Source organism: Microcebus murinus, chromosome 18, assembly GCF_040939455.1.
Source record: "Microcebus murinus isolate Inina chromosome 18, M.murinus_Inina_mat1.0, whole genome shotgun sequence".
Taxonomy (NCBI): Eukaryota; Metazoa; Chordata; class Mammalia; order Primates; family Cheirogaleidae; genus Microcebus; species Microcebus murinus.
The window spans coordinates 51,059,112-51,072,908 of record NC_134121.1 but is presented as its reverse complement, the minus strand read 5'-3'; the positions used below and the strand labels follow the sequence as shown (position 1 = coordinate 51,072,908).

The 13,797-nt window shown below is 36.1% G+C and overlaps 1 protein-coding gene across 3 annotated transcripts in view; it reads right to left on the bottom strand.

Moving 5' to 3' along the window:
• Positions 1-13,462, bottom strand: part of CEP112 (centrosomal protein 112) — a 430,862-nt gene extending 417,400 nt beyond the window's left edge. The window contains exons 1-4 of one of the 3 annotated variants that reach the window (XM_075994691.1): positions 13,327-13,462; positions 8,741-8,854; positions 5,301-5,491; positions 3,072-3,244 (exon numbers count right to left, since the gene is read on the bottom strand). In XM_075994691.1, the coding sequence (XP_075850806.1) occupies positions 3,072-3,244; positions 5,301-5,491; positions 8,741-8,849 (473 nt within the window). In that variant the 5' untranslated portion in view covers positions 8,850-8,854; positions 13,327-13,462. Of the gene's footprint in view, positions 1-3,071; positions 3,245-5,300; positions 5,492-8,740; positions 8,855-13,313 lie in introns of those variants that run through there. The other 2 variants (XM_075994693.1, XM_012747355.2) reach the window with 2 other exon arrangements.
• Between the last annotated feature and the right edge of the window lie 335 nt (positions 13,463-13,797).

Here is a 13,797-nt window from a genome sequence, read left to right as displayed (position 1 = left end):
TTTGGCCTTAAAATCAATTTTGTTGGCTTTAGCTAAAGTAAATGTTAGTTTTACTTTTAATGCCTTCAAGTATATGTAAAACTATAAATATCTATTAACTAATGAATATGTGGATTAAAATTTTAAATAAAATTAAAATTGTAAAATAAATCAAATTAAAATTAACTTAAAAAAATATATAAGATACCCTGGGAAGTTTTGTTTTTGCAACTCTAACTGACCATTAGCCTTAGTGATATTCTGACATTTAACCAGAAAGATATCTAAGTATGTCCTTTCCAGCTCTTTCACTGTCTTATATTCCTCATGGTGTATGAAGGGAATCTCTATAACCTACATCCACACTTCCTTTGACACTACCCTTCCCTCAACTTTTTCTGAAAGCTAAAAAGAAAAAATTTGGGGGCCATTCCCTCTGACACAATATACCTGTCTCAAATGTTTTTTGTAGAGATTAAATTAAATATGTGGCAGTGCCTGACAATCCACTCCCTCATCTATGCATGTACTCTTAAATATAAAATACTTAGGAGTTCCTAGCATGTTTCCACCCAGTGCTAGGACCTGGATATCACATAAGACTTTTTTAAGGTTGTGAAATCTAAAGGATAGGTGGGACTGACCAGGGTGGCAAGACTGCCTGCTGTCCCCATTAATTATTACACTTACATACTGACAACTAATATCTCATACTCTTCTAGTAACTCTTTTACATCCAAATGTCATTTAATTATAGATGACCAACAAAGAGAAATAAGTTATTTGTTACAATTGTCGGGATTTAACTATGATTTCATTTTCCAAAAAAGTCACTGAGTAAATAGTTGAAGGATATTCTTACTCTCTTTTCTCAAACTTTATCCTACGTTCCAAGGAAAAAAAAATCCATTCACCTGAGCTCCCTGAAAATCTCAAGGCTATTTCCTATCCTGAACCCTTCCCTTACACACATCTCAATCTTTGCAAATACTTTCATGACTACACATAACCACCACATTGAAACTATCATCTTTCTTCCCCTTTCATCTAAAATGATTATAAATCAAATGTTTCATAGGACTTAAACAGATAACAATGAGTGATTACACTGACAAATATAAGGATATTCTTCACTTCTATGAAGACACAGTGTCTCTCCCCTTCTTTTTTAAAAAATTTTTTTCCAGGTAGGGTTTCACTTCATTGTCCAGGCTGGCCTCGGACTCCAGGGCTCAAGCATCCTCCCATTTCAGCCTCCCAAGTAGCTGAAAATATAAGAATAGCCACCATACCCAGCCCTCTCCCCTGCTTGAATCATATGATTCCTCTTTTTCAGCTTTCTTTTTTCACTTTTAATAGAACATAAAAATAGAAAAACAACTACTTCATTTTCCTCTTAACCTTACTTAAAGAAAAAAAAGCTCAAGCTCAATAATATTAATAGATGTGACCTCAAATTTGGTGTCAGGAATTAGCAGGCATACCATGAAGGCATACCGTCTGAAGGGGATAACCAAATATTACTTAGCTCCAATCTATGGCCGTCTTCTGGAAAGACTGCTAGGTCTCCAGTTTTTAAGAAAAGCCAGAAAGTTGGTCTTTTATATGAAATTCCCGAATTGCTGATAACTCATTCAAATATTTTTAAAGACATTATTTAAGTCAAATAAAACAAATCCACCCATATGATTCATTTAGTCCAGGTGGATCACAAATTTTCAACCCCTCGTGAAAGCTCCAAGATATAGGAAACTACTTTAGTTCACCTTTATACTATCAACTCCATATTCATTACATCTAGATAGGAACCCAGAATTTGCTGGACTCTTAACAAATTTTGGCAAACAACTGATGGATTTTTCAACCAAACTAAGACTCATACTTTTCTTAGTAGACAGACCACAATCTCTTTTTACTCCTCCACCATTTACCTGCCTATAAGGTAAACAAACATTCTACAATTACACCTCTTATAATTTTAATTCTCCTACAAATATAAAAATAAGTATTTAATACCACTTCCTAATGCCACTTCCTATGGACTTATCTATTCATTTCTTTTTACTCTTTTGAATATGCCCTTAATTATTTTGCCTCTTCCTTTTTTGCCTCTCCATTTTAATTTGTTTCTTCTTTCTAATGAAAAATTTCATATGGACTGGATCTCTTGCTTTTGTTCATCTGTTCCTTTCTACCATAATATCTCAGGTCTAAAAACACATAACCAGACTACATCAACATAGAGACATTTCAAATTACTAATAACATTTCTATATCTGATTAAAGAATAAACCAAAAAAATTATAGTGGACAAGAAAGATTACATTGTTAACAGGAACAAATTCCTAAAATTAAAATTACCAAAAGAATGGTGAGGAGTGAAGTATAAAGTATGGTACATGTCAATTGACACTGTCTAATATTTTAACATTTCAGGGAATAAGGCCAAAAAGAAAAAGAAAAATTTGATGAAAGTCCAAATTTAAATCTATCCTTCCTAAAGGACAAAAATTATGCTACAACAATAATGGCCTTTTTATATATGTTGGAAACTTAGAAATTTGGGTTTTTTGTACTAAAAATCCTATTTAATACTCTAGTAAAAAAGCACAGTTTAATGAGGTTTATGTTTACATTCATTATTTTATTAAATGAAAACAAATATTGTTCAATGAGGGGAAAAGGAGAGAAATTCAAGCATAAGTTTCAAGATGGATATGCAGGATATTATCTTTTATTAAAGTTATTAATAATGTTTTCAATTCATGCTTGTCATAAAGCAAAAAACATAATTGTCTTATTTAAATTTTCTCAGGTACCACTTTCCAAGCAGTGGAATATATATATGAAGTTCACAGATATCTTTAAAAGTGCCCAAGAATGTAAAACAATCTTGAACATACAGTAAGTGGAAAAGTAAAACTGTTATTTTACCTACTCAATGTTCATTCACAGCTCTTAACTTTAAGAAAAATCTAAAGTAAACCAACTACTTACCATAAAAATAAAAAGGAAAAATTGGAATGTATGTACTAGTTCCAAAGACACGTTAAGTGATGAAACACATTCAAAATCCCATTTTCTTGGCATACCTGTGGACATCAGGTGGTGACTGTACCAGAGTGTTATCTTCTCCAGAAGAAAGTTTCCATGATTCACTTAATTTGTGTTCACTTGTCCCCAGCTCACTCATCACCCAGTCTGGTAATCTCTCTGGGCTTGAACCTTTTGTTCGTGCTGGATTTGGTTCATCAAAATAGATGGACTGATTTTTAAAAATTAGAAAAATTATTTTTTCAAAATGTACTAAAATGAAACAAAATTTCCATCAAGTTTCAAATTTGATAACAGCCTTTCAAATGCTCAAATTTAATTACATATAACTATTAAAAAATCATCCAATGCATAATGAATGAAATATTAATATACACAAAATGGGTAACATATTTACATTTTAGTTGTGCTCTGCTGTATAAGAAATCTGATAAACAACAAAATTCCATAACAGATAAATCTGATAATGATTTATATTATGAAAGGGATATTAGTTTTATGAAAGTTAAATAGAAAGTTTCTTTTAAGTCACGTGCTACACTATTTCTTTCTATAATCATTAACTACTTTGCACACACACTAACACAAAATCAGTGGGCAGAGAAACCACAATCAATGCAAATCAGAAATTAAAATTAGGAATTCCTTAATAAGATGAAAACAACAGAGACCTTAGTTCTTCCATACTATTAAACTAGCTGGAAAAGCCAAGATAGGTCTCTAGGTCTTCTCATTATTATATTTGTAAAATAAAGCCCTATCCTATTATTCTATGAAATTGAGTGTTAATGGGAAAATACAATAAAATATACTCATATTTTAACATCTACATGTACTTTACAAAATGTTCTACCTTCATACAGTTTTTAAGAAAACTCCACATTCACTGGACGCTATGACAATTCTCCCAACCCTACGTAAAAAATCGTCAAGAGGCTGCTCTCTATGGAGGGGTGATGTATAACCCTCTATCCCAAATCAGACATGCACAGAAATTTCTTCTTAAATGAAATACTCACTCCAATGTTTAATCAACTATCAAGTCAAATAACTACTATCCTACATACTACTCATCTTAACTTAAGCAAAATGTAGGGCCTTACTTTAATATATAATTGATAATAACATTAAAACTTATGGCATTCTGCCACGGAAAACAGACATTATCCTCTAGTGGATAGCATGCCACTTGGTTAAAGTTTACTTTAAGTAAACTAATAAAATCTATAAAAATTTTAAAATACATTACACAAGAATCCTGCAATTAAACCCCCCCCACACACACACACACACATATATATATATATATTCTAACAGCAACCACCAATACCTACTATTCTAGTCAAAGCTCTCAAGTACAGGTATTCAAACATCACACAAACCAAGGTATATTTCATGGTTACAGTAACCAGGATAGTGACAATTAACCAAACATAATAATAACTGCCTTTGTAACAAAGCCAATTTTGATAATGAAATTAAATGAAGCATAAAAAATCACTTTTAAACTCCAACTTACTATGTCATTTTATTAGAGTAAAAAAGAACTTTTAGAAGTCACTCAATCTAACCTCTCATGAATTTTAAAATAATATATATGAAAGAATTTAATAAACTAGAATTTACTGAAGTATATAAACTATTATATTATAATCTAGTGAAAATTAGTAGGAAAAGCTCAATATAAAAAAACTCATTTTTTTGGCTGGGCGCGGTAGCTCATGCCTGTAATCCTAGCACTCTGGGAGGCCGAGGTGGGCAGATTGCTCCAGGTCAGGAGTTTGAAACCAGCCTGAGCAAGAGCGAGACCCCATCTCTACTATAAATAGAAACGTATTAATTGGCCAACTAATATATATAGAAAAAATTAGCCGGGCATGGTGGCATATGCCTGTAGTCCCAGCTACTTAGGGAGGCTGAGGCAGCAGGATTGCTTGAGCCCAGGAGTTTGACGTTGAGCTAGGCTGATGCCATGGCACTCACTCTAGCCTGGGTAACAAAGCGAGGCTCTGTCTCAAAAATAAAAAAAAAAACCTCATTTTCAGTTTTTCAGAAATATTGTGGAATACTGAGGGATAAATAAATCAATAAGGATACTCCCCTAATAGGCAAATACTCATTTCCTATACAAGTAGGAAAAACTGAATCAGGAAGAAAAAAGTTAGCACACATAACTTAATAACATTACCATTCCCAAAAAGGATGCAAACTTGACACTCACTTTAAAAGATATGAAACTAATATACCTTTTGGCCATTGATACCTACCATATATGAAGGTAAAGTTTTTAGTGTCCCTGATTCAGGTCGGTGTGTAAAAGGGCCTTCAAGCACTCCTCGCTTAAGCATATGCAATAACAGTTTTGCATACAGGTTCCGATTCTTCCTCCCCATTATTCCTGAACCTGTTCCTGAAGGCTCACACAGTTTTTTAATCCAAAGAGCACACCTCTGCCGTTCTATAAATACATAAGAACTATTAGAAACTTGATTTTTCAGAAAATAAAACATTAGATTACAAAGTCCTATAATAGTATCTGCTTTAATCTAGAACAGGGATCAACAAACTGTTTTTGTTAAGGGACAGATAGTAAATGCTTTAGGCTTTGTAGGTCCTGTGGACTCTGCCATTGCAGTGTGAAAGCACCCACAGACCATATACAAAACAAATAGTATGGCTGTGTTCCAATAAAACTTTACAAAAGCAGACTGTGTGTGGTAGTTGGCCTATGGGCCATTATCTGCTGACTCTTGGTCTTGAATTTAACTTTATTAGTTAATTGGCAATAGGGCAAGACAAGCAAAGAAATATTTTCACAAAAATCTCATCTCTGGATTACTAACAAATAAATTTCTGAGATAAAGTCTTGCTATAATTTCGTATCTCCAAAGTAATTTTAGATATATTGAAAAATCTTTCTGTAATTCTAGTTATACAGACGTAGAAGGAGATAAAATGCAATCTCTGATTTATCTAAGCATTTTAAACTTACTCTAAATCTCAAACATTTGATTTATTAAAGCCAATAATTTCCAAGGACTTGCAGCTGATTTAGTTAGGGTTTATTTAACATCTCTAAAAACAATTGAGTGCTATTTACACATAATTTTGTGAAATAATTATCCTTTTAAAAATCTACCTAAAAAATATAGCACAGTTTAATCCACATATAATGATCTGCTGACCATATTATCTTGCCATGACACAGGATGGTTTTAGGTCTCATGAAAACCATTCTGATATTAATTTTTTATTAGTATAACTCAATTTGAGGATTATATATCTAACACAAATCATAAATCTGCTCTACTCCAATCCCTTAGTTTATAAAGGTCATTAACCTACAAAAATCACAAAGGCTGGATTTACCACTTTGCAAATATCACTATAGGTATGAGAGCTATGCCTCTAAAAATCTTTTGTACATTTTGCTGTGAAAATTACATAATCACAAAACAAACTTCATGAAATACTGGGTGTGTTCTGTACAAAAAGAAAATATAAAACTAATATAAATTTAAGCAAATAGTTTTTCAAGCTGTGTATTTTCCACATGTACTAGCAAAATGAAATCTGTATCATATTCTAATGTCCAGAATTTAGTACAACAGCTTGTTTAATGAAAGATCTCATTCCTCTGTGTAAACTGATAGGAAAAACCATTATCAAAAGTAGAATTTAGTTTTAAGAAGGTGTAAGTTATTATGAATTTCTAGTTCTTGATTGGTATTTCAGTTCCCAATTGCTCATTATGAATTAAAAGAAAGCCATGGATGTACCAATACTGACAATGTGTCATGTACCAAGTATTATAATTATTCAATTCTATATACCTAAAATCTTTTTTTAAAAAGATAAAATATGAGGGTAATTTTATTTGAAATACATTTACCATGTGAAATTTTAATGCAATTTTTTCTAATAAGCAGATCTAAGACAAAAAGAAAAAAGGTAGTGAATATCAGAAAGAGGGTACAATATAGAAATATCATTAAATATTATTCAAATAATCATACATGAGTCATGGGACATGAAATATTCATTTAAAGAATAGCAGAGGGGCCAGGTGCGGTGGCTCATGCCTGTAATCCTAGCACTCTGGGAGGCCGAGGAGGGTGGATTGCTCGAGGTCAAGAGTTCGAAACCAGCCTGAGCAAGAGCGAGACCCCGTCTCTACTATAAATAGAAAGAAATTAAAATTAATTGGCCAACTAATATATATATAGAAAAAATTAGCTGGGCATGGTGGTGCATGCCTGTAGTCCCAGCTACTCGGAAGGCTGAGGCAGGAGGATTGCTTGAGCCCAGGAGTTTGAGGTTGCTGTGAGCAAGACTGACGTCATGGCACTCACTCTAGCCTGGGCAACAGAGTGAGACTCTGTCTCAAAAAAAAATAAAAATTAAAAATAAAGAATAGCAGAGGAAGAAAGAAGAGATTACATCTGAAAAAGTTAGAGAAGAGAGCAGAGGGAGAGGCTCCAAGAGAAGACTATGCCAAACCCTGGACTAGGAAAGGTTGCAGGACCTAGAACAATGGGTGATGACAGAATGCATAATTCACATATTATACACCCTTCACCTATCACAGCTCCCTGGAATAAATATAGTAGTCCCCCCTTATCCGTGGTTTTGCTTTCTATTGTTTGACTTTTCTCATTTCAGTTACCTATAGTCAATCACAGTCCAAAAACAGAAGAGTATTGTACAGTAAGATATTTTGAGAGAGACTACATTCACATACCTTTTATTATAGTATACCATTATAATTGTTCTATTTTATTATCAGCTATTGTTGTTAATCACTAACTATGCCTAACATAAGTTAAACTTTATCATATATATGTACGTATAGGAAAAAACAGAGTATACATAGGATTCAATAGTATCCATGGTTTCAGGCACCCACTGGGTATCTTGGAATATATTCCTCAAGGACAAAGGGGGACTGTTATATCTAATATTGAGTCAGTTCCTCACTTTGAATATAGAATCCACTCAGACACGTCAGGGAAATAGAGAACTTAGAAAAGGAAAAAGCCATAGTTTCTTGGCCCTATTCCAAACCCTCCACACAAAAGCTACCACATCAGATTTACCTTTAAAGCCAACTTTATGTCTACTATAACTCAGAGAATCTCCCTAGTCCCCAAAATTATCTCGAATTGCTCTCTAATGCCTTTAGTTATCTGAAAATTCTCTAACTTGAGACAAAGAATCTCATTCCATAATTAAAAATAACAGGCTAGGAATTGGAGACAAAATAGCAACAAAAGCTCATTTATACTTGACTTTATTCAGTCAACCCATAAGCATAAAAGACAAATAGATATGCATTGATAAACAGAAGGGACAGAGAGTAGGTGGACAGTAGGCTCCTCAAAAAGAAAACACTTCTATAGAGGGAAGAAAAAGATGTAGGAAAAAACAGTTGTAGCCACCTTCAGAAATCCATGTGCTATAAGCTCATGACATATAAAAGGTGGCATCATAATAAGATCTTTTCATAGTTTAATAGGACATAATCACTAAATTTCTATTTACCATTGAAAAACTCTAAGTAAATAATCTTACATTAACAGTGAAAATTATTACTAAAGGAATTTAGCTTTCCTTCCATTGTGACAACTCATTCATTGGTTTGACTGCATATTAAATAATATAAAAAAAAACTTAATCTTAACAATCTAATTTTCAAACATAATCTTACCTGACCTATGGGGTAATTTTAGAACAAAGGGCTTCATATCTACCACAAAGTGATCAAATTCTGCATCCAGCTTCTCCCATTTTTCTTCCTCACTTCCCACTTCCATCATCCAATCTGTAAAAGATTTAAAATTAAAATATTAAGGATCTGTATGCTGAAAACTCTGATGAAAGATCAAAGAAAACTCATATCAAAGAAAACTCAAGATATTTAACTTATTAAATATCAATTCTCCCAAAATTGACCTATACATTTAATACAATTCCAATCAAAACCCTGCAGAATTCTTTGTAGATATAGACTAGCTAATTCTAAAAATATATAGGTAAAGAAGCTAGAATAGCTGAAACAAATTTTGAAAAAGAGCAAAGTTGGAGGACTCACATTACCCTATTTTAAGATGTACTATAAAACTACAACAGTGAAGACACTGTGGTATTATTGGTGGAAAGAATACAGATAGGTTAATGGAACAAACAAGAGAGTCCAGAAATGGATGAACAACTAATTTTCAATGAAGGTGCAATTCATGCAGAAATTATGGTTTTTACAACAAAAGATCCTACATCTGGACATTCATATGCAAAATAAATTGTACCTCAACCTAAATCTCATGCTATATATAGAAATTAACTCAAAATGAATCACAGACCTAAGTGCAAAATGTAAAACTATAAAACTCTTAGAAGAAAATCTTTGTGACCTTGAATAAGGCAAAGGTTGCTTATATACAACACTAAAAGTACTATCCATAAAAGAAAAAAGTTGATATACTGAACCTCACAAAAAAAAAAAAAAAAAAAAACCACTTTTGCTCCACAAAAGGTTAAGGGATTGAGAAGAGAATCCACAGAATGGGAGAAAATATTTGCAAACCATACATCTCCTAAAGGATTTATATCAATACTTTTTAAGGAACTCTCAAAACTCTACCATGAGAAAACAACTCAATAAAAATAATCAGAAAAAATTAGTATCTTTACCAAAGAAGAAATACAGATGGCAAGTAAGAACATGAAAAGATACTTGATATCATTAGTTATTATAGAAATGCAAATTAAAACCATAAGGAGATACCACTACAAATACATCAGGACAACTAAAACTAAAAATGCAAACAATATCAAGTGCTGGTGAGGACAGAGAACAACAGGAACTCTCATGCACTGCTCATAGAAGTGCAAAATGGTACAGCCACTCTGGAAAAAAGTTTGGCAATTTCTTACATACACTCACCATATGACCCAGAAATCTCACTCCCAGGTATTTACCTAAGTAAAATGAAAAATCTATATTCACACAAAAATCCGAATATGATGTTTTTAGCAGCCTTTTTTTTTTTGCCATCAGCAAACACTGAAAACAACCCAAATGTCCTTCACCCAACATTCTCTAAACCCCCATAAACAAATACTCAGGAATATCTCCAAATCTGCCTGTTTCTCAATTCTCATCTCAAATAAAAACCTGCCTACCACTTTCTTGAATTACTGCAGCAGCCTCATGACCTGTCTCCCTGCTGTCACTTTTCTCTATTTGAGTACATTTTCCTCACTGGCACCAGAATGACTTTACTAATGACATAGCTAAGCCTGTCACTCCATTTAAAAATCTCTTATGACTGCCTACAACAGCATACCATCCAAACTCAAAGTTAGGCATGCAAGTACCTTTGCATTTAGGCCTATCCCTCACCATACACACAAACACACACACACACATTGCCTAACTACACCAACCCACCAACAATCACTTCACTCTTGTCAAAATAAACTCCTCACCATTCTTTGAACACTACAACCCCTTATCTGATCCTACACCCTTTTCACAGGCTGTTCCCTCTGCCTGAAGTCAGGTAAATATAGCTCAAATGTCACTTCTGAGTGAATGAAGCTGGACCTGCTTCCCTAGACTGGTTGTTGCTCCATTCCGTGTTAACTGCTTACATGTGTGTAACAGCATTTATCATGTTTTACACTTCTGTGTATTATTTACACATCTTCCACCATCTGTAAGATGCTCCTAGAAAGTAGTGACCATGACTTACACATTTTCGTTGGTACCTGGCATATTACTGGTACACATTAAAAACAGGGGAATTGATTGCTAATAAATGCTGAATAAACAGATTAATGTCCCACTTTTGTGTAACTGTTCAATGCTTCTGAGTATCAAACAGGTAGGTCTTCCAGAATAGGAATACTCTATGTTCCTAATTCCATTTACCAAAACTGTTCATCTTATCTTCCATGTTATAGTAGGAGAAACATATTTTCAAATTCACTTCACATATATCAATTTGGTTAAAACAAATTGATTTAAATGCATTTTCTGATTAGCTGGTTGGTTTGGGGATTTTTTGTTTGTTTGGTTGGTTCTGTTTTACATCCCTGCAATATATTCCATGTATTTGGTAACCACTGCTCGATGGCAATATTAGAACATAAGGTTGAAAAGCCACTATTCAAATGGATGAACAAACCAATGGAAACTCATAAACCCAGATGAACTCCCAAGCTTAAACAGTGTATCCCTCCCATGTACTCAAACATCTGCCTAAAAGCATCCACAGCTATGGCTAAACAAAAAGATTCTCATAATCACTAATTCTCAATAAATCCTTTGACACTGGCAGTAAATGTTAGTGTTTAATGTTAGAGGAAACTAAAACTAACTCAACAGTTAAGTGATTCACTCAAAATCATGAAATTAAGCACAAAGCTCAGATTAAAATTCTGAAATTTTATCCCTTGCTCTCAGATCCATTATATCTAACCACTTGGCCATTTACGTATAAATCAGCAATAAAAAAGTATTTTGAAAAGTAGAAAGGCAATCTGAATTGCTTATATGACAGTATACATTTTTTTAAAAATAATAAGATAAAGAGTCAAAGTGATATTTGATTTTGGTTAAAAGCTAAAAATCTGCTTCTCCTTATGCCTTCAAGGAATTCTTGCTACACAAATTACACCTTATAAACAAATCATATCTACTTAGTTCCAGCTAGTCAAAAAGTTTTATATCATTTATCAGAATTGCAGGCTTAAATTATTAGAACTGAAAAATAAGTAAAGCTACATCTTTGACTTAGGCTTAAAATACTTATAGTGTGCCTACTAGTTATACAAATTACTTCAAAAGCAAAAAAGAAGTAAATTGGGTGACTTGTTTATAGCTATAGTCTATATTTGGATTATGTATTTTATTAAACCCAATAGCATTGTCTTTTTATAAATCTGTTTCTTTGCAGACACCTACAAAATGGGCTAAGACCTTCTCAAGGTGCTTAGCTGCCATACAAGTCAGCATAAGCAAGCCACACATATTAGGAGCCACAACTGCTAAATAAAGAATACACTTCACACATGATCATGCCCCTTGCCAAATAAATATAACAAACATGCTCCTGAAAGTTGTGCAAAATCCATTTTGTTCAATCAAATACTTTAAATATACTCTGGGTCATAAAAAAAAAAACTTGAAATGTCAATAAATTAAAAAGGCTTATTACAGGTGCACGTTTTATCTCCCTTAAGCATTTGGATGTTTTGACAGGAGCCTTCCCAGACTGTGCCAGTAGCACACTTTGCGCTTTAGAAACCTATCCCAGCGTATTCTCTGGCTCGCCCTACCAGATTGGCACTATTTTCACGGCCACTTCGCAGAGGAGGAAGCTGAGGCTTAGCAGCGCCAAGTGACTGACGGAGGTTCCCACGGAAAGTGACAGCTGGGCCTGAACACTGTGCACAGATTACCACGCACTCCACTTCGCCGTGGCCTGACCACTGCGGAGAGTCTCACGGCATTTCATGTGCCTTTTCTAATTTTTACTCATCTTTAAATATGTAAGAACAATAACTTTTAAAAGTCAGCCGCACGATAATCAGAATAAAAGCTGTTCACATTTACCTAGGTCATTCTCTTAAACACTTTAAAAAAAAATAAACTCCAGAAACACTGGGTAGCTTCCAACAAGCTGTGATGCCGGGGTGGAGCCTTTCTAAGCGAACGGTCTATAATGATTGTTTCTAGAAGCCAGCGCCCTGGTGCTGCCCTAAACGCAGCGGACGCGGACGCTGCTCCCGGAGGGACGTGGAAACCGCAGCGGTGCCGCTCAGAGCCGTCACTTCCTCGGCCGCCGGGGTGGGCACCCGGAGGGGCGGCCTGCGCGGCCCGCCAGGCCCAGGCCCAGGCCGCTCTCCCACCCTGTCCGGGACAGAGATTTCTTCCCACAGCGACAAACCCTCTGGTCAGATTTATGGACCGCGTCATGCTGACCAGCCTCACCGGCTGATCAAACTTTACTAAGAACTTTCCCAACCCGTCCCCGGACTGGATTTCACTCTGCAAGTGACACGGCAGCGGCCGCGCCGGGACCCCCCCCCCCACACACACACACACACACACGGGTCGCGCGCCCCCACAGGCCGGGAGAACGGGCCTGGGGCCTGCGGGCGACGCCCCTCCTCGAACGAGCCCGCACGGGCTGACGGCCGCCACACCGCGCAAAATTCCACTCGAGAACCCGGTGGGAGGGGGCGGGGAAGGGAAATTAGGAAAAAACGAGAACCTGGCGCCCCTACACGCAAGCTTTCCGCTCGGCTGCCGCCGCCGCCGCCGCTACCGCCGCCGCCGCCAAACGGTTTCAAATCCTTGCGGGCCTCTTAGTCTCCACAGCATAGCAGCCCGTGGGCGGGCACTTCCGAGCTCGCATTTCCCCGCCCCCTGCCCCGCCCCTCCGGTCGAGGCTGGTGCGCCGCGCCGTTGCCGTGGCGACGCTCCCCGAGGCGCTACCACCGCCCCTCAGGCCAAGGGCGGAGACTTCGGCGCTGGCATTTCACCGCCCTCCGGCGGCGGCGTGAGCATAGCGCCGTTGCCATGGCTACGCTCGGGCCTGGTGTGTAGCCTTGGGGCTTGCCTTCTGGGACTAGCGGACGGCCTGTCCGGATGGTGCTGTCCTCCAGCCTCCCGCGCAAAGAATAGCTTGTGAACACTTTAGGGGCCGAGGAGAAAGGCCAAGTAAAGGGCACAGAGATGGGGATTGCTGGAGGCTG